The following is a 22,238-nucleotide window of genomic DNA, read 5'->3' on the forward strand; positions in this document are numbered from 1 at the left end:
TCTTTTGTTACACTTTTTCTTTTCACAGAAGAAAAAGTTCACCAGGCATACAAATAACATATACTGCACCTAACCTCTCCCAAATAGCTCTTACTTCAATCAATAAACTTCCACACGTACACACAAAATGCACCTGGGAACTCAACAAACGCTGGAGCACTTCAGTGACCTCAGAGATACAAAGCACTACATAAATGTAACAAAGGGAGTATCTACTTTCTCAAAAATCTGAAAGCACTTTAGGCCTAGTTAGGGGAATAGAAAGCCCTATATAATTAACCATACACATTTCTACAAGAAAGGACTCCAATTTAGACCTATCATATGGTAGCATGTATCACTTCGTTTCTATTACAGAAGTTGGCATTGCCTTATTTTTAAAAACCCTTTGGGGGCATTGGATACCTCAATAAAAAACAGCACTGGCCAGGCAGTAGTGTAGGAAGATGGCAATTTATGTAGTGTACCAATGTAGGATTACACCATGCATTTAGTTCTGACTACCCTTACAAGTTTACAGGGCTTAAATTAATAATCCCAAATGCTCTTTTTGAGGTTGTGTGGGAGAGTGGTTTAGGCTTATAAGAGGGTAGTGTTAAGAATTTGTTGAACACAGAGTCAATAAATGAGACGCACACTCAAGAAGAAACTCAAGAATAATTTTTAAAAAAAATAACGTACTTTTTTATATTAAGACACCAAGATCCTTAAGATCAGGTAAGTACTTTTTTGGGTAAGCAATATTTAAAAACACAGAACGTACAGCTGTCAGATTTGAGGCATGAGCCCTGAATGCAGTAATGTTATCCTATGGGAGAAACATACATTGCATAGGCTCACTTGAAAACGACTTACAGGACTGTTCTTCTGGGCTTAATGTACGTTAGGGCCAAGGTCCAAGAAAGCACCAACAGCTCGGGTTTACCTGCTCTAGCGTGTTCGGGTGCAGAGGTGCTTCCAGCAGTGGTAGCTCTGAAAGCTACACATCAAAGTCAATGGGAAAAGGACCTGTACGAAAAAGGCTGCAAGTGGGTACTGAGGAACCGGTCAGGTAGAACACAAAGGGGGGCTCGGCTCTTGAGTCTCAGGACCACAGATCCATCATCTGTGTTTAATGTGACATAGGGTTGGGGGGGGCGGCTCGGTTGTTGATGTTTTTTTGTCTGGCGAGTTTGAAGCTATTGTGGTTCTCGATGTACATATAGTAGAGGTGAAATCACAGCAAGACAACTTCTGGCCTGGAGTTGGCCTATCTCGAAGTCCCACTTAGTGAAGCTAAGTTTTGGCAGCGATGGTGGTCGGACTGAGCACAAACAAGCCTTGGTACTTGCAACTGGCGGCGGTACACCAGGTTTTGCAGGGAGCCTCCAGGCAGGCTCAGTGTTTTGAAGAACCCTGGATGGGTCAAAAGGGCTGCACTCCTAGACCATCGGGATCCTTTTCCTGGCGAGTTTCTCCCTCGGTGGACATGATGGTCAGCAAAATGGGGAGCTAGGCAGTTGCAGTTAGTGTCTCCTGGAGCAGGAAAGTGGCCCTTCTACTCCAAGAGAGATCCTGGCTGGTTGGCAAAGTGCTGGAAAGCCTCAGATTCTTTGTGAGGATGCACAGCTGCAGGACTAGATGGGTCTTTACAATTGTCGGGACAGGAGCAGGCAGGCCACAGTTAGTCCACAGATCTTGCGCTGGTTGGCTCTTCTTCTGGCAAAAGAATCCAAGTTCCTGGTGTCAGGGGGGCACCTAAATACTGAATTTAGGGGTGCTAAGGGGAGTGCAGGGTAGCCGCCAATGGGCTACTTACCCCTGGTTGACTACACCCCCCTAGATGACCACTTCCTGTGGGGAGTGGGCATTTTCCTCACCCAGAGTTCTTAATTTTCATCAAAACAAGATGGTGGAACCTTTCTTCCGTGGAGCACATCAGGCAGCCCACCTCAGGGGTGTGACAAGCTTGGAAGTGTAACACGCCTGCTGCATAGCTAATTTCTCACCTGTCCTGGTGTCATATACTTAAAATGGCTTCTCTCTTCACTTGAACCAGGTAGCAATGGAATTGGACAGCACAAGGGTAAATCTGCATATCTAATATAATGGCTTAGAGCGTCAAGGTCTTGTGTAGGGGGGACTTAGATATATTATATGCAGTGATCTGGGCATGATACACAGTGAGTGTGCCATGTTGTGTTTTCACACATGATTTACACCATGTCACGTAGCATGTGCTGGCAGTCTGCCTGCAATTTGTATGGGGTCCCTTAGGGTGGCATAATAAATGCTGCATTCCTAAGGGACCCTCTTTAGTACCCATATCCTAGGTACCAGAGGTACCTTTAACTTGGGACTTAGAGGGGTGCTAAAGTGTTGTCCAGGTGTACACAATTAGACCATTTAACCTTGTTTTTAGGGAAACAGCACTGGCGCTGGGGCTTGGGTTAGCACAGACTCAGTGTATGTCAGTCGAAAAACATCAGTACCAATGGCAAAAAGTGGGGGTGACCATGACAAAAAGGGGCATTTTCCTATGAATAGGTTACAACTTTAGTATGTTGGCTGATACCTATCGGCTTTGCAAACGTTTGCTTGCTTTTGCACACTCTGGCACAAATGGACTGTCACCTTGGATATTTTTTCCTGAAACTATAACAAAAAATATTAAAAGATAGCCACCAGTGAGTAGGGTCTTCACCTACTATAAACTACTAAGTGTCTTACTAGCAACAGCGCATGTGCTGTCTCAGGAGAGACCTAAAAATAAAGTTGGAGTAGATGGCTGCATGAGCTAGTGAGGTTAGAAGTGGGCATAAACAGACCAGAGTCTTTCCTTCGCTGCCCAACCCTAGGAGCTTAATATTTAAAAGGCACGCTCGAGACTGAAACCCTACTGCAGGCCTGGGATATGTGCCAGTTTTGCAGCTCCTCGTCTTTACTAGCCAGAGGCCCCTGCTTCCTGTGCATAAACCTCACCCCCAATATCGCATCCTGGTATAAGCCCAGCATGTGTGATCACATCGGAGTAATCTGGTGGTCTGTCGCTCACCGGGAACCTCTGAATCTAACCAGGGCCTTCAACTATGGCCCAAAACCACATTCTGACAACCCTAAGGTGCCAGTAAATATGGTGCATTTGTGCAGAACCTCTGGGATCATGTCAAAGCCTGGCACAATAGTCGTAAACAGATTTCGGGAACCAGGTTTTATCTTCGCCTGCATTTAAACAGCACAAGCAACAGAGAAGAGCACACAGCAACATGAGAGGCCGCCTGCCACATTGTCCGGCCTTGACTGTGAATCTGATGACTGTGCAGCTTGAACAGCAGCTGGCAGTTCAACATAAAACAAAGGCACTCGCAGAAAGCATCAGGAACAGCAAGATACTTGTACAACCCTAATCTCGTAGTCAATGAGCATGTGTGTGCGTGCTTGGCTACATTCCTAATATGACTGTAAATAAATTCCTCACTCCTCTTGTGCACCACCTCTCCTGAATACCAGTAATTTAACGAGTAAGTTACTATGTTTTACAGAAGTAGCTTAAATGCCACAAATGTGATTAAAATCTACTGAACTTGGCCTAATAACAGTAATGAAAGGCTTCCATTTCTAAAAGGATGACTTTGCCTGGACATTATTTCGTGTGTGCGATACATGGGCTTCTTTAACTAGATTCGACACCACACATCCTCTCCGAGTATAAGCTTTAACTGTTAACCTCAAACATCAGGGCCTACAGAGAAGGTCCTAGGCAATTTAGTGAGCTTCAAATCTTATTTGGCTCCTGTTTTCCAAGGTCAGAGGCAATATGTTACTTAAGGACTGCCTAAATATGCTCAAGTCTAACTGGTGCCACAGAACTGTACTGACAGTGCACCATACAAACTTGCTTCACAACCATTTTTGCAAATTGCACTGCTGCCTAGTTTTTATGCTGTGCTAATAAAAACGGGGGCAGCTAATCAAATTCACTTTAGAGTCTGCAGATGTTACATAGTCATACATTCTCTCCCATCCCAGTCAAGGCATTGGTATGCACATTACTGTTCTACAACTCAAACAAGGAACCTAGATAAATGGGCAGAAGGGAATAAATAAGTGGCATCAAATAAGCTGAGGAACTCGCCCACGATTATTAATGTAAAGGTGGACAAGTAGTGTGTCTAAATCTTTACTGAATGTTCAATAACTTTAACCTAAAACATCATCTATACATTTAAGAAACATTAAAGAGTAAATTACTGGCACTCCATCCACGGTTCTTTCCCCTGATGAACAAAAAAAACTGAAATTTGTTAAGTTACAGAAAACAAAGAAACCCTCAAAATATACCTCTTTTCATGAGCTTTAAATTCACACAAAGACTCTAAAGAATTGCAATCATATAGTCGAACAACTTCTTCTTCGCCAGCAAGTGCAAAGATGCCATCCTAGGAAGAAATAAAAATAAAGACAGATTCAGAATCCCACTGCAATCAGATTTTCAACTGTATAAAAATTACAATTTGCTTCTTGTGTTCTTTAAACATAAGATTCCTCAACTGTACAAGAGTTTGTACAGGACAGAAACAATTTTGAAGGCATGATTTCATTGGAAACAGTATTGGAGAATGGGTCTCAGAGAGAGCATGGGGAAACTAGAGTTCTTTTACTTACAGTACAACACTTTCCTACAAACTAATCCTTTCAACAAAATGGTTGTCCTTACCAAAAAGACACCAGAAAAGTACTCTGCGATGAATATGTTTCTAGTTCTCAATATAGGAACTGCATATTTGAAACTAGAAGGTTTGGAAGGCCAATATCTACAGCAACACAACATTCAAAGTGACTGGTATTAAGCTACAGCGGTATGGCTATTTGATAATTGTTTTGAACAAGATGCTTTGCAAGCATTGTAAATAAGGAATCGTCTGCCGACCATTCCATATTACAGTTCAATTATAACAATGTGAAACTTTAACATAATATCTTTTATATGTGTACCTGCAATAGAGCAGTGCAGCACGGAGGGACAATCACATAAAAAAGGTAACAACAAACACCAAGGGCTTTTCCAGGGCGACCCAAAGTCCCAGCAGTGTGGGTATTCCCATGCAACAACTCTACCAAAATGAGAAATGCTTTGGAGATCGAAGAGGGCAAAAGTGATAGTATATGCCTTAAATCAATAATTGGATTCATTAAAATTGTTAAGGGAGCTTATTAAATTAATGTGTCCAGTGCCGAGATCTGTGAGGAATGGGTAGGTGTTTCAGGGTTCACCGAGTAGTGGAAGAATCAACTTTAGAGACATACAAAACAGCTAGGAGTTTTGATGGTGTAACTCGTACAATAAGGGAGAAAGCAGAAATAAGAAAACATACGATTTTAATAACTGGCTGTAACAGGAAGTGGTTTCTACTTACAGATCTCGCTAAGTAGTGGAAGGGATGTAGAATACCAGCCTATTTTGGGGTTTATGAATAGTGCGGATAATGAAATGGCTTCATTATAGAATGCTTTACAGTTAACATAGTATTGGCTCAACTTCTAACAACCCCATTAAATGCTTTAAAATATATCCATGGCAATGTCCTGCAATGGTCTCATACGCACCGTTACAAACTGAATGGAAGAAATCCTCCTTTCGGTTGTGATGGAACCAATGACTGAAGCAGTCTCTAGTTTGTACACATCTGCCACGTTATTAGCCACCACAATATACTTATCGCCTTTCGGAGACCATCGAACAATGTGCGCATCTGAAGAGAAAATATAAAAACACAAATGACTGAAGAACAATAGCTTACTGCGGTCCTCGTTAGCATCTTTAACCTATGTAGTAAACTATCCTACTTGTCATCTCCTACCTTAAACTTCAAAGCTGGCAAATATTAAATTTGAGTCCTGAGGATTTTATTTTTTCTTAATGATTTGTACCCGTAATTCAGTACATATTTAGTTTGTCCTTTCAATGCCATTATCATACAAACATGCAATGCATTTGTTTAGAATTTTACTTTACACATTTTAAAACAAATCCTACTGATCCTTATTCTTCTCTGGACCGGATTCCTTCTTGCCTCCTATTTCCCCCTGTCTCTTATTAACCCATCTTCTTTTGCCTTTATTTTAGGAATTACTTAATTCACATACCTTTTAAACAGATTTCTGTGGTTGTACATACTTGCCATTTCCAATTGTACACTATGAAACCAAGCTGGAACTTAATCCTTTTTCTGCAAACTCATTCAGTTTTTGGTTCTATAACATTTAGATTACTGTTGCTCTCTTTGATCTGGTTCTTCCACAAAACGTTTTGCTATCATTTCTAAATATTCTTTATTATTCTGTTTACATAGATTCTTTCCTAGCTTGCTTGAACGCCAATTATGTATTGTTTTCAATTTCATTATCTCTCCTTTACATTTAAATGTACAAAATGTGTTGCTTCATCTGTTTTGGGTGACTTACTTCCTGACTCTCAAACCATTGATAATTTACATTTAGCAGGGAAAGGCCTCATTCAAAGGCATCTGCCCCTCTGTGCTCCCTCTATGGTTCAAAACAAATAAATGAATAGTCTTCAAATGTGTTTGCTGGACTTTTCTGAATCTCGTCAGTCTGCGTTATTTTCAGTTCAATCTTCTACTTGATGTTGTGATCATGTTCATAACGTTTTGCGCTTTTCTGTTATTTTGCACAGTTTAATGCTGTTTTTAGTGCCAAGGATAAAACTAATTTAAAAAGTTAATTCAATAATTCAAATGCATAGTGACCAATCACAGTTTAAAAAACAAACTGTCATTTTTAAAAGCAGTATTGGTCCAGCATAAATCAAATCAGTAGAACTATTTCAAAGTAGTGCCTGAGGCATGCATGCACTTTAATAACCAGCTTCAAATGCATTTTACTTGAGAAGATCTAGGCATTCAAAATTTACCATACAATATTTTATTTCTCCACGAATCACAATAAAGTAGTCCACAAAATAAAAGGTTCTTGTCACTGTCTTCATCACTGTTAAAGTCTATTTAAAATACTAGAATTACATTTCCTCAACAAGAGACAACAGCCATATGGGCAAAAAGTTCAGTGCATGATCTACATTGTTTACATTCACTAAATGTAAAGACACCAGTATATGTTAACACATCAATGAATTTTGGATGTCACATACGCATCCAATACCCACTTATTAAACTTGTATTTCAAAACGAATAAATTACTTTCTCACTTGCACCATCTTTCTACTACAATATGTCAGAAAATATTTTTAACCTCGACCTGATCTGTATAGGACAACCCCAACTAATTTTAGAGTTTGTTTGCAAGGTTTTATAAATTTCAAACTCAATATTAATTTTGTTAATCCTACATATGCGTATGAGATTATTTACTGGCAGAAACAAGTCAAACCAAAAATGTGGATGAGAGTTCCAAATTGGGCAAATGGTGAGCGAATAATACAGCATTTACCTGAGCTCATACACAATGTACAGTTTGTCCTACAAAGACTGAGAACTAGTGCCAGGAAAAACACTACATTGGAATATTGTCAACATGCTGTAGCTCCCTTGGCTCGCTCTGCCCTGCAAGCATTGGCAATGTTGCTTGGGGGGCCCTCTACCCAACTCTGCCTTACCACAGGTTTATCCAAAAAAAGCTAGACAGTCCTGCTTAGCCAAAGTTTTAGAAGGTCTTTTTATGTAAAGCCCTGCAAAATGCCCTAGAGGAATGAAATGGTACTATACCTGCTCAATCCTGGTAGAAGACTCCAGGAGTCCCCAGGGATGTGGAATTCCTATCGCCCGATGCCCAGGACATCTTGTTTGGGGTCAAGGGCAACAAGTTTTCATGTTTACTTTGTCCTTGACAAGTAGGCCCAACACTCTGAAGCACAAACCCTTTGGCTGCCAGTTTACAAAGAGTGGAACTCTCTGCAGTTGAGCTAATGTGTTTCCAAAACATAATGCTGTTCGAACTTGTATTTATGGTTCATTATTTGAAAGCCTTCATTATTAGGGTGAGTGCTGTAAATAAATGTTTTAAGGTCACACTTCACTACTGACGTTGGTTCCAGTAAAAAAAAAAAAAAAAACGTGTACACACATGTTTGAAAAGTTTAGGCTATGAGGCTAAGTGTAATGCTCCCAGAATGCTCTCTGATTAGATGCAAATGTTTGCAGAAGCTTGTAAGCAAGAGAGAGAATAGTCTTTGCTTTTAAAATAAAATGTTCAGAAAAAATGCATGTAGGGAAAAAGTTTCGCTACCAGGAATTTTTAGGTGCTATTTCTTTGAAGAGTCATTTAGTAAAATGTGTTGATGCATGCTAGTATTCCCCAAAAATATTTCTACTGGAAAATCAGTGTAACCATTTTCAACACGATTATGGGAAGCATGAAAATAAACAAACACTGAAAAAAAGTCAACTGATCCGACATATTTTTATAAGTCTTTTAGTTTCATCAATGTGTGTCTTGTTTTGACATGGCTTTTGTAACACTTTATTGTTGTGGGAGCCACCAGGCCCTCAACATTGTAACAAACACTGGCAACCCCCCCCCCCCCACAAATGTTTTTGAAATCTAAAAGCACACGTTGCCACCAGTGGCATAACAAAGGCCCCGCAGCCGCCCTCCAGGGGACCCCTTCAGCACAGCACCTGCCCTGAGTGAGTCTGAAGAGGGGGCTCCTCCATGTTCTTTGCAAAGGGGCACCCTCCAGTTTCGTTACATCACTGATTGCCGCTGTAGTTCCTGATACAGAACAAAACTACTTTGTGTGCCAATATGCTCCTTGTGGAAGAGCAGAATGTGATCACTCACAGTAAAGCCAGCCGATAGAGAGAGAAATAGAAGTTTAATAAAAACAAAATGTCTTTGTTAACACCAGACCTAATTAGGGACCAAGACCCACATGTAGGTAGCTTTTTGCATGTCGCAAACAGCGAATGTAGGATTGTTTTGTGACCGCGGGCGCAAACCAATCGCAGTTTGCACCCATTTCAAATGGGTTCTAACCCATTTGCAAAAGGGAAGGGGGCCCCATGGGACCCCTTCCCCGTTGTGAATGTCACTGTAAAAAATTTTCAGAGCAGGCAGTGATCCCGTGGACCACTGCCTGCTCTGAAAAAATGAAACGAAACATTTCATTTTTCGTATTTGTAATGCATCTCGTTTTCCTTTGAGGAAAACGGGCTGCATTACAAAAAAAAACTGCTTTGTTGAAAAGCAGTCACAGACATGGTGGTCTGCTGTCTCCAGCAGGCCACCATCCCTGTGAGGGTCGCCATTCGCAAGGGGGTCGCAAATTGCAACCCACCTCATGATTATTCATGAGGTGGGCATTTGCAACCTCCTTGCGAATCACAGATGGTGTCAGGGACACCATCCTACATTCGGATTTGCGACTCGCAAATTGCGAGTTGCAAATCTGAACCTACCTACATGTGGCCCCAAACTCTTGAAGAAAGTCACAAAAGTGCACCCATGGTATATGTCTTTGAACTAGTGTCTTTCAAGAGAAGTATACCAGGAAATCGTACCCCAATAAAATATTTGTGAACTGTATTTTAGCATGGGTAAATACGCATGTGTAGATTTGATCATGTGAAAATCTATTGAGCATTTGCAAGTTCATTTTCCTTCCAGCCACTTTCTTCCCAACCCTGGAAGAAGTTCTAATTCTGCCATTGTCAGGAGTAAATTTCCAACCTTTCTTATTATGGGAAAATATTAGAGAGAAGCTGGTGAAAATCTTTAAAACATGCAGGTTAGTAGGTTTGCAGACTCAAAGGCATTCCAGCCCTGGAACTATTGCTTACTGCTTCCTCGAGCACCAGTATGCAGATCTGCAGAAAGGTGGCAAAATAAGGAAATTGCTACAGTAGGGATTGAAACTGCAAGTATTCAAGCCCTACTATGGTAGTAGCCCTGGCATAATCAGAGAGGCTATTATCAGACCTCTTACATAATGAAATTGCTGCCATAATTTGTCGTCACACTACATGGCACCAGAGGGACAAGTAGATCTTTTTACAGGACAAGTAGATTTGAGAATCAACCTGTCCCCTGGACAAGTAGATATTTTAATAAATTCCACACCCCTGAGTCCCACTGCTCAGTCTACTACTGCCTGTGAGGTCTAGCAAGTCCTGCATCAGCAACATGCTGCTCAGCTCCTATAGCCTACACTGGAGAGGTACTGCTTCACATGATGATATGCTCAACCTTGTCCATGCAATAACAAGTGTTCTCGGCAAATCCAGTCCTCAAATTCCTGCTTAGCGCAACTACATTCCCAAATGACATGGAAAGCAGGGAAATGTACACAGATTTCAAATTTACCAGTGAGGAAGAGGACCATCCATTGTTTTGTGCTTCTGGAGCAAGTTGTCCAAACTGCATAAATTGAGGCCACGGATTAATTAAGTAAATTCATTGCGTTCCTCTTTTTATGGGATCTGGTTAAACATCCAGTGCAGTCGGAGCCTGTAAATTCACCATTAGCTGTTTGTGCTCTGCTTTAAAACTGAAACCCACAAGATATTTAAATTGACATATATGACACTTTGATGCATCTGTTATAAATATGTCAGTTTGAATTTGATACAGAATTATGAAATAGAAATGTTCCCCAGTTATACCCAGAAAAAAGTAGCATACTTAGGAGCATACAGTGCAACAGGCTGCTGGCACACTTTTGTGCATGGCTGGTACCATTGACGCTACTGTTAGTCAGCTGTTAATGTACAGAAACATTTGCAAAATATGAAATATGAGCTGGAAACATAACTTTACTCCACTTACATCTATATAGATAATGCTTGAGAACACATTTTATGCATAGACAGCTGCAGCTGGTACATTTAAATGCAGCGTTTCAGTCAACCTCCATTTTTAGGTCGAGTGTTAGCATTCGACATGGTGTATATTTAAGTATACTTATACTGTGAGTTAAAGCAATTATATTGGTCCGTTGCTGTGACCTTTAAAAATTAGTTCTCACTATTGGTCAGTTCTGCCTTTTTCTCCCACTTTATGTTTCAGAGCAGTGACCTATTACTGTATAGTTCCACTTTGTTTTCTCTATCTGTTGCTGTGACTGACTTTTTTCCCCCCATTTCTTTGGTGGTTTCCTTTCACTGTGTGCATGTTTTAGGCTGGTAGCTGCCTGCAGTTTTATTGCAGCATTCCGTTCCTCCCATGATGCTGACATTTGTTTTGGCTTTATTCCAGTGCTGTCTTTGTAAGCTCCTAAAATAAGTTTGTTTTACTTAATGGCTCCTAAAATAAGCTTATTAAATTTAACAAATACCACAAACCCTCGCATCTCAGAGTTTCTCCCTCTCTCCAGCGCCGTTCCCTGACAGGACTCACAAAATCGCACACAAGGCATTTCTTATCTCCTTTATTGGACCAAAAAATTAAGTCAGACTGCTCTGCTAACTGAGGCAAAAATGCTTGTTAAATAACTCTGAACTGGTTGAAATGTACTGTTGGAAAATGGGTTATTGGTAAGGGCAGGTAAGTACCTACACTTAGCAAAAGGCCACTAACCTCCACTTAGGTCCAGTTAGGTCTCAGTAAATCAAATCTAGCTCAAACCTTGGTAGCTTGGCAACGAGCGACAAGGCTTAACTTAGGAGACAAAGCAAAGCATTCAATTATCACAAAACAGTGATTAAATAAAGCACAGGAAACAGTTTAAAAATCTAAAAACAATTTATAAAAATAGGAAATATTTTTAGCTTTAAAATGACACCAAAACGAATGGAATCGGATTAGGGGAACCGGAGATATGAATTTGTAAAGAATTATTGCTTTCTAGTGCATAGAAACAAAAAGCACCAATCTGGTCGCACCTCAACGGGGGCAAAGTCAAAGTTTCAGGCCGACCGCGATGGAGTCAGGCTCGATTACAGCCCGCGGGAGGCCTCGATCAAAAGTTTACCTTAGGACTTAGTCGTTTTTCTGGAGATTTTCTTTAGCGGGACGAACCTGCGAGTCCAATCCGACCTCCTGGAACTCTTCCTCAGATACGCGTTGCGGGAGCCCTCGGTGGAGATTTTTACCTTCGGACGTAGTCGTTTTTTCGAGGTGAAAATCCTTCGACCGGGGGCAAACCTGAATCTTGATCTGACATCTTTGGAGCAAAGGTCCCGGTCAACTTCCTACGTTCAGACTTAGTCTCTTTTTTAGAGATTTTCTTCACCGGGCTAAACCTGCAAGTCAGGCTGGGTCGCGGTTGAGGCGAGCCAGCTAGAGTTGCCGCGGCTGGTCGGTCCCTCTATGGAGCTTTTCCCCAAAAGTTCTCAAAACTTCTAGATCTTCTTTTAAAGTTCTTTTGAGGTCCACAGTCCACCCTGAGGTTCCAGAAGCTCTGAGATGCTCCTTGAGGGTGAGGACTACAACTCCCAGAATGCACCTGGCGCAATCTCCTTTTTGGCCACTGGACAGTGGTCAGCTGGTTGGTTTCTTCAGGAGTTGGTGCAGGGGACTCTGGTTAGCAATTTTTCACCTGTAGCAAACAGGGAGTCCCTCCTTGAACCAGTTGAAGCCAGGCAAAGTCCTTCTTGTGGTGACGTCCAAGTGTGCAGCTGGTGCAGTCCTCCAGAGTGCAGTGTCCAGGTGCAGGGCAGAAGTCCAGCAGGGCAGTCCTTCTTCTGTAGTTCTTCCTGGTAGAGATCTGGTAGGGAACTGAGGTGTGGGTGCAGGTCTGCAAGTTTTATCCTTGCTCCTGGGTGAAAAACAGGGGGATCCTGGTTCTCCTATCAGGGGCAGGGTCCTTTTCCCTGTAATGACCACTTCCTGGGAAGTGTGGCAAAAATCAACCCCAGGAAGCAACATTCCTCAAAAATCCATCATGGCTAAAAGTGATTTTTGGAGGTTACATTTGGCTGAGCCCACCCACTGGTGTGGCTAAAAATCCTAAACACACCCCTCCCCTACCCTCTCCTAATCTTATCAAGGGGGCACCAAATTCTCTGGGTTTGCAGGATGTGAGGGAGTTGCTGAGCTGTTCCAAATGTCCTTCCCTGCCTTTGAAGACCAGTTTGGCAGCCCTCCCCACTTCCTGCTTCTCCATCTGCTGAGGGAAGATATCCTCTCCCAGGCACATCTCTTTGTATTGAGCCAGGCACTTTACACCTCATCAAGGCAGCCTGGTCAGGCTGCCAGATGCTGGCCAATCAGAGCAAAGCAGCAAAAACACTTGAGGGCTGAAGTTGGCATCTTTTCAGGTAAAGTTTAAAACTCTTTACCTGAACAAGTTAGATTAAATCCCACAACTGGAAGTTATGGGATTTATTATAACAATTAATTTGTGTAGGAAGTTGGCTCTGTATGTGCTATTTCAAAGTAAGGAATAGCATGCACAGAGTCCAAGGGTTCCCCTTAGAGGTAAAATAGTGGTAAAAATAGATAATACTAATGCTCTATTTTGTGGTAGTGTGGTCGAGCAGTAGGCTTATCCAAGGAGTAGTGTGAAGCATTTGTTGTACATACACATAGACAATAAATGAGGTACACACACTCAGAGACAAATCCAGCCAATAGGTTTTTATATAGAAAAATATCTTTTCTTAGTTTATTTTAAGAACCACAGGTTCAAATTCTACATGTAATATCTCATTCGAAAGGTATTGCAGGTAAGTACTTTAGGAACTTCAAATCATCAAAATTGCATGTATACTTTTCAAGTTATTCACAAATAGCTGTTTTAAAAGTGGACACTTAGTGCAATTTTCACAGTTCCTAGGGGAGGTAAGTATTTGTTAGGTTAACCAGGTAAGTAAGACACTTACAGGGTTCAGTTCTTGGTCCAAGGTAGCCCACCGTTGGGGGTTCAGAGCAACCCCAAAGTCACCACACCAGCAGCTCAGGGCCGGTCAGGTGCAGAGTTCAAAGTGGTGCCCAAAACACATAGGCTAGAATGGAGAGAAGGGGGTGCCCCGGTTCCGGTCTGCTTGCAGGTAAGTACCCGCGTCTTCGGAGGGCAGACCAGGGGGGTTTTGTAGGGCACCGGGGGGGACACAAGCCCACACAGAAATTTCACCCTCAGCAGCGCGGGGGCGGCCGGGTGCAGTGTAGAAACAAGCGTCGGGTTTGTAATGGAAGTCAATGGGAGATCTAGGGATCTCTTCAGCGCTGCAGGCAGGCAAGGGGGGGATTCCTCGGGGAAACCTCCACTTGGTCAAGGGAGAGGGACTCCTGGGGGTCACTCCTCCAGTGAAAGTCCGGTCCTTCAGGTCCTGGGGGCTGCGGGTGCAGGGTCTCTCCCAGGTGTCGGGACTTAGGATTCAAAGAGTCGCGGTCAGGGGAAGCCTCGGGATTCCCTCTGCAGGCGGCGCTGTGGGGGCTCAGGGGGGACAGGTTTTTGTACTCACGGTCTTAGAGTAGTCCTGTGGTCCCTCCTGAGGTGTTGGATCGCCACCAGCCGAGTCGGGGTCGCCGGGTGCAGTGTTGCAAGTCTCACGCTTCTTGCGGGGAGCTTGCAGGGTTCTTTAAAGCTGCTGGAAACAAAGTTGCAGCTTTTCTTGGAGCAGGTCCGCTGTCCTCGGGAGTTTCTTGTCTTTTCGAAGCAGGGGCAGTCCTCAGAGGATGTCGAGGTCGCTGGTCCCTTTGGAAGGCGTCGCTGGAGCAGGATCTTTGGAAGGCAGGAGACAGGCCGGTGAGTTTCTGGAGCCAAGGCAGTTGTCGTCTTCTGGTCTTCCTCTGCAGGGGTTTTCAGCTAGGCAGTCCTTCTTCTTGTAGTTGCAGGAATCTAATTTTCTAGGGTTCAGGGTAGCCCTTAAATACTAAATTTAAGGGCGTGTTTAGGTCTGGGGGGTTAGTAGCCAATGGCTACTAGCCCTGAGGGTGGGTACACCCTCTTTGTGCCTCCTCCCAAGGGGAGGGGGTCACAATCCTAACCCTATTGGGGGAATCCTCCATCTGCAAGATGGAGGATTTCTAAAAGTTAGAGTCACTTCAGCTCAGGACACCTTAGGGGCTGTCCTGACTGGCCAGTGACTCCTCCTTGTTTTTCTCATTATTTTCTCCGGCCTTGCCGCCAAAAGTGGGGCCTGGCCGGAGGGGGGCGGGCAACTCCACTAGCTGGAGTGTCCTGCTGGGTTGGCACAAAGGAGGTGAGCCTTTGAGGCTCACCGCCAGGTGTGACAATTCCTGCCTGGGAGAGGTGTTAGCATCTCCACCCAGTGCAGGCTTTGTTACTGGCCTCAGAGTGACAAAGGCACTCTCCCCATGGGGCCAGCAACATGTCTCGGTTTGTGGCAGGCTGCTAAAACTAGTCAGCCTACACAGATAGTCGGTTAAGTTTCAGGGGGCACCTCTAAGGTGCCCTCTGTGGTGTATTTCTCAATAAAATGTACACTGGCATCAGTGTGCATTTATTGTGCTGAGAAGTTTGATACCAAACTTCCCAGTTTTCAGTGTAGCCATTATGGTGCTGTGGAGTTCGTGTTTGACAAACTCCCAGACCATATACTCTTATGGCTACCCTGCACTTACAATGTCTAAGGTTTTGTTTAGACACTGTAGGGGTACCATGCTCATGCACTGGTACCCTCACCTATGGTATAGTGCACCCTGCCTTAGGGCTGTAAGGCCTGCTAGAGGGGTGTCTTACCTATACTGCATAGGCAGTGAGAGGCTGGCATGGCACCCTGAGGGGAGTGCCATGTCGACTTACTCGTTTTGTCCTCACTAGCACACACAAGCTGGCAAGCAGTGTGTCTCTGCTGAGTGAGAGGTCTCCAGGGTGGCATAAGACATGCTGCAGCCCTTAGAGACCTTCCTTGGCATTAGGGCCCTTGGTACTAGAAGTACCAGTTACAAGGGACTTATCTGGATGCCAGGGTCTGCCAATTGTGGATACAAAAGTACAGGTTAGGGAAAGAACACTGGTGCTGGGGCCTGGTTAGCAGGCCTCAGCACACTTTCAATTGTAAACATAGCATCAGCAAAGGCAAAAAGTCAGGGGGCAACCATGCCAAGGAGGCATTTCCTTACAATTTGATACCAAACTTGATGAATCTGTTACTTACGGGGACTTTTAAAATTAAAATAAAGTCCCCCCAATCTTGCCTATGGAGGCCATTCACTACAATGAGGGAAAAATTAATTTGGCTGTTTTACCTCACCAGGGCTTATAAAACTATTTTTATAAGGTCCCTGCTTATAGTTATATGGCACCCAGCCCTAGGGGTACATAGGGCACACCTTAGGGGTGACTTATATGTAAAAATAAGGTAGTTTAAGACTTTGGAACTACTTTTAATTCCAAAGTCGAATTTGCATGTAACTAATTTAAAAGCAGCCAGCAAGGCAGGCCTACCTTTAACATTACACTGGGCACCTCAGCAGTGCACTACCTCTTCTGGGGTCCCTAAACCTACATGCCCTACCATTTCTAGGGACTTATAAGTAGGTTGACTTAGCCAATTATAATTAGCCTAATTTGCATACTGATTTTACACAGAGCACAGGCCCTGGGACTGGTTAGCAGTACCCAGGGCACCATCAGAGTCAGGAAAACACAAGCAAAAAGTGAAAAATGGGGGCAAAAAGTTAGGGGGCCTCTGCAACCAGCCCTGTTTTCCCACACGTACTTTCTAGCCAATAGCTCAACTGACCCATGGTTCCTTAGGTGACATCTGCGAAAATGTGACTTTGTGGGCTGTGCTTTGTGTTTGCTATAATTTTATTTTACTTTTTAATTAGTAATTATAGACACTTTTACACAATTTCATCAGCTTTTCCTTCATCGACTTGAATGGAGTTCCTAAGCGATTAAACAACATGTCTTGGTTTTTTAAAAAATATTTTCTTTTAAATCGTGTTGATTTATTATGCGAACGATGTCATTTATGCTCCATAACATAGCCGAGTCGTAAGTGCAGATGACATACTCCCACAGCAAACATTATGAAAAGAAACTAGGAGACCTTGTTTTATTTATTATTATTATTATTTTTTTTTAACCTCTTCGTTGCGGGCGTCGGCCACTGGCCGACACCCACACACCCTCCCTGGTGCGGGTCACGACCAGTGGCCGACACCAGGAAGGGTATCAATAAATCCTCGGCTGCGTCGCACCCGAGGATTTATTTATTTTTTTAAACCCCCCCCGGGAGACACAGAAGCTTCCGTGTCTCCCCCCGCCCCCCCACCCGCCCCTTTGTGACGTCAGCGCGCCGCAAGCGCGCTGACGTTGCAAAGGTGTTTTCCCCATCAAAGCAGGAAGCAGCCTTGCGGTCGCTTCCTGCTTTGATGGGGAAAACGGCCTTTCCCACGTTCGGGAAGGCCTCGTAAGAAAGGGGAGTGTCTCCCCTTTCTTACGAGGCCTTCCTGAAAGTGTTTCCTGGCCCCCGGTCGCAGCTGTGCTGCGATCGGGGGCCAGGAAACACTTTCAGGTTTCCTGGCCCCCCGATCGCAGCACAGCTGCGATCGGGGGGCCAGGAAACACTTTGAAAAGGCCTTGTAAGAAAGGGGAGAGTCTCCCCTTTCTTACGAGGCCTTCTCAAAGTGTTTCCTGGCCCCCGATCGCAGCACAGCTGCGATCGGGGGCCAGGAAACACCACTAGATGCCAGGGATTTCACTTTGGGGGGGCGGCCCCCTCGGAATTTAAAAAAAAAAGGTAGGTGCCCCCTGGGGGGTGGGGGGGGGGGAGGCGATCGCACCCCCCCCCCCCCAGGGGATTGTTTTTTTTCCAAAAAAATAAAAATAAAAAATAAATAAAATGACAGGGGGTCGCCCGTGGGCAGGGTGACCCCCTGTGGGGGCAATTTTTTTTTTTAGATGTTGTAGGGTTTCCCTGGGGGCCATTTTGGCCCCCAAGGAAACCATACAACAACTAAAAAAAATAGATCTATATATAGATCTATATTTATATATCTATGTAGATAGATATATCTATGTACATGGATATATCTATAGATATATCTATGTACATAGATATATATATAGGTAGATCTATATATACCAAAGAGATTTATAAAGTGTGCTACTCACCTGTGAGGGACTCAAGGCGCTTTGGGGGGGGCTGGGGGGAGGGAAAGGGGCTGGGAGGTTCACTGTTCGAAAAGCCAGCTTTTGAGGCCCTTCCTGAAAAGAAGTAGGTTTTGGGTCTTGCGAAGGTGGGTTGTGAGGGCGTTCCAGGTTTTGGGTGCAAGGTAGGAGAAGGATCTGCCCCCGGTGGTGGTGTGTTTGATGCGGGGGACAGAGGCGAGAGAGAGGTCAGCTGAGCGGACGTTTCGTGTGGGGGTGTGGAAGGTGACTCTCGTTGAGGTAGGCAGGGCCTGTGTTGTGGAGTGATTTGTGTGCGAGGATGAGGATCAGGATCTTGTCAATGGGGAGCCAGTGGAGGGATTTGAGGTGTGGAGAGATGTGTTCGTGTCGGCGGAGGTCGAGGATGAGTCGTGCTGCTGAGTTCTAGATGCGTGTAGTTTGCGCTTGAGTTTTAGAGTGGTGCCGGCGTAGAGGGCGTTTCCGTAATCAAGCCTGCTGCTGATGTGTGCGTGAGTGACAGTTTTTCTGGTCTCTGTGGGGATCCATTTGAATGTTTTTCAGTATACGGAGTGTGTTGAAGCATGAGGAGGTGAGAGCGTTGATTTGTTGGGTCATCGAGAGGGAGGAGTCTAGGATGATGCTGAGGTTGCGTGCGTGGTTGGCGGGGTGGGTGCAGGGCCTAGCGTGGTGGGCCACCATGAGGGGTGTAAAGAAATGGCTCCCTGTTGCAGTTACACCCCACTTTTTGCCTGATACTGATGCTGACTTGACTGAGAAGTGTGCTGGGACCCTGCTAATCAGGCCCCAGCACCAGTGTTCTTTCACCTAAAATGTACCATTGATTCCACAATTGGCACACCCTGGCACCCAGATAAGTCCCTTGTAACTGGTACCTCTGGTACCAAGGGCCCTGATGCCGGGGAAGGTCTCTAAGGGCTGCAGCATGTATTATGCCACCCTAGAGACCCCTCACCCAGCACAGACACACTGCTCACCAGCTTGTGTGTGCTAGTGAGAACAAAATGAGTAAGTCGACATGGCACTCCCCTCAGGGTGCCATGCCAGCCTCTCACTGCCTATGCAGTATAGGTAAGACACCCCTCTAGCAGGCCTTACAGCCCTAAGGCAGGGTGCACTATACCATAGGTGAGGGTACCAGTGCATGAGCACTGTGCCCCTACAGTGTCTAAGCAAAACCTTAGACATTGTAAGTGCAGGGTAGCCATAAGAGTATATGGTCTGGGAGTCTGTCAAACACGAACTCCACAGCACCATAATGGCTACACTGAAAACTGGGAAGTTTGGTATCAAACTTCTCAGCACAATAAATGCACACTGATGCCAGTGTACATTTTATTGTAAAATACACCACAGAGGGCACCTTAGAGGTGCCCCCTGAAACTTAACCGACTATCTGTGTAGGCTGACTGGTTCCAGCAGCCTGCCACACTAGAGACATGTTGCTGGCCCCATGGGGAGAGTGCCTTTGTCACTCTGAGGCCAGTAACAAAGCCTGCACTGGGTGGAGATGCTAACACCTCCCCCAGGCAGGAGCTGTAACACCTGGCGGTGAGCCTCAAAGGCTCACCCCTTTGTCACAGCACAGCAGGGCACTCCAGCTTAGTGGAGTTGCCCGCCCCCTCCGGCCACGGCCCCCACTTTGGGCGGCAAGGCTGGAGGAAACAAAGAAAGCAACAAGGAGGAGTCACTGGCCAGTCAGGACAGCCCCTAAGGTGTCCTGAGCTGAGGTGACTCTAACTTTTAGAAATCCTCCATCTTGCAGATGGAGGATTCCCCCAATAGGATTAGGGTTGTGACCCCCTCCCCTTGGGAGGAGGCACAAAGAGGGTGTACTCACCCTCAGGGCTAGTAGCCATTGGCTACTAACCCCCCAGACCTAAACACGCCCTTAAATTCAGTATTTAAGGGCTACCCTGAACCCTAGAAAATTAGATTCCTGCAACAACAAGAAGAAGGACTGCCCAGCTGAAAACCCCTGCAGAGGAAGACCAGAAGACAACAACTGCCTTGGCTCCAGAAACTCACCGGCCTGTCTCCTGCCTTCCAAAGAACTCTGCTCCAGCGACGCCTTCCAAAGGGACCAGCGACCTCTGAATCCTCTGAGGACTGCCCTGCTTCGACGACGACAAGAAACTCCCGAGGACAGCGGACCTGCTCCAAAAAGACTGCAACTTTATCCAAAGGAGCAGCTTTAAAGAACCCTGCAATCTCCCCGCAAGAAGCGTGAGACTTGCAACACTGCACCCGGCGACCCCGACTCGGCTGGTGGAGAACCAACACCTCAGGGAGGACCCCCGGACTACTCTATGACTGTGAGTACCAAAACCTGTCCCCCCTGAGCCCCCACAGCGCTGTCTGCGGAGGGAATCCCGAGGCTTCCCCTGACCGCGACTCTCTGAAACCTAAGTCCCGACGCCTGGAAAAGACCCTGCACCCGCAGCCCCCAGGACCTGAAGGACCGGACTTTCACTGCAGAAGTGACCCCCAGGAGTCCCTCTCCCTTGCCCAAGTGGAGGTTTCCCCGAGGAAGCCCCCCCCCTTGCCTGCTTGCAGCGCTGAAGAGATCCCTTGATCTCTCATTGACTTCCATTGCGAACCCGACGCTTGTTCTAACACTGCACCCGGCCGCCCCCGCGCCGCTGAGGGTGAAATTTCTGTGTGGGCTTGTGTCCCCCCCGGTGCCCTACAAAACCCCCCTGGTCTGCCCTCCGAAGACGCGGGTACTTACCTGCTGGCAGACTGGAACCGGGGCACCCCCTTCTCTCCATTGAAGCCTATGCGTTTTGGGCACCAATTTGAACTCTGCACCTGACCGGCCCTGAGCTGCTGGTGTGGTAACTTTGGGGTTGCTCTGAACCCCCAACGGTGGGCTACCTTGGACCAAGAACTGAACCCTGTAAGTGTCTTACTTACCTGGTAAAACTAACAAAAACTTACCTCCCCCAGGAACTGTGAAAATTGCACTAAGTGTCCACTTTTAAAATAGCTATTTGTGAATAACTTGAAAAGTATACATGCAATTGAAATGATTCAAAGTTCCTAATGTACTTACCTGCAATACCTTTCAAACAAGATATTACATGTTAAATTTGAACCTGTGGTTCTTAAAATAAACTAAGAAAATATATTTTTCTATAACAAAACCTATTGGCTGGATTTGTCTCGGAGTGTGTGTACCTCATTTATTGTCTATGTGTATGTACAACAAAGGCTTAACACTACTCCTTGGATAAGCCTACTGCTCGACCACACTACCACAAAATAGAGCATTAGTATTATCTATTTTTACCACTATTTCACCTCTAAGGGGAACCCTTGGACTCTGTGCATGCTATTCCTTACTTTGAAATAGCACATACAGAGCCAACTTCCTACAAGGGGTCCCAGGTGTTTTTGTGTGGGCCAAAGAGGATTATTTCGGTTTTGCTTGAGTTGAGTTTCAGGTGATTGGCTGTCATATATTTATCACTTTTGTCAATATGTGTGTGGTTTCCCTGGGGGGAAAAGGGTCCGACTTGTCTAGTGGCAGTTTTAGTGCCATAAAGAAGCGCAGAAGGTTTATATGCCTACTGCAAAGAGCAAATCTGTATTTTATGTAAATAGCTGAGTACATTAGCAAAGTCTATGGAGAGATGAAGGGCACTTTTGCTGGGTGGTAATGAGGGAATCCGAGGAGGATGGAGTGGGAGCACCAATAATGATTGTTGGACTGGGAGCAGGAGGTGCTAAAGACTGTGACGAATGGTATGTGACAAGGTGTTTTTTGAGTGTCTTGAAAGTACGTGCTGATTGAGGGAAGAAGCGCAGGTAAGGTGGCCTCTACTGTTGCACGTATCTCACACACCATCGATTTTGTGACTGTCTACGTAGGCTAGTGTTTTAGAGCAACAGTTTAGCCAATAGCAGAGATGGCATCTTGATGGATGACTGCTGCCTGCACTCGGGTTATAGAGGACCGCTCTGACATAGGATCAGAGACTGAGACATCAGATACTGAGACAGCATCTGAGGGATAGGACAATGGCGCAGACTCTGGGAGTGATTTTTCAGTCAGAGGAGTCCCATTCGATAACTCCTCTTCCAGTACATTATGAGGGAGGTGATGAGGACAGTCCTGCTGTCCCTTCGCAAGCTGTTTGTGCAACTGGGTAATAGTGGGTTAGGCCAACCCAGAGAGCAGGTGAATGCGGCGGCAAGCAGAGAGAGAGTGCTCTCTTGGGAGCTCCCCAATTTA

At 45.0% G+C, this 22,238-nt stretch overlaps 1 protein-coding gene across 2 annotated transcripts in view; it reads right to left on the reverse strand.

Annotated features, from left to right (window-relative positions):
• Positions 1-22,238, reverse strand: part of PAK1IP1 (PAK1 interacting protein 1) — a 192,375-nt gene that overhangs the window by 102,232 nt on the left and 67,905 nt on the right. For both annotated transcript variants that reach the window (XM_069217022.1, XM_069217031.1), the window contains 2 exons: positions 5,587-5,732; positions 4,321-4,418 (listed from right to left, as the gene is read on the reverse strand). In XM_069217022.1, coding sequence (XP_069073123.1) covers positions 4,321-4,418; positions 5,587-5,732 — 244 coding nt within the window. The remainder of the gene's footprint in view (positions 1-4,320; positions 4,419-5,586; positions 5,733-22,238) is intronic.

This window comes from Pleurodeles waltl, chromosome 2_1 (genome assembly GCF_031143425.1).
Source record: "Pleurodeles waltl isolate 20211129_DDA chromosome 2_1, aPleWal1.hap1.20221129, whole genome shotgun sequence".
NCBI lineage: Eukaryota > Metazoa > Chordata > Amphibia > Caudata > Salamandridae > Pleurodeles > Pleurodeles waltl.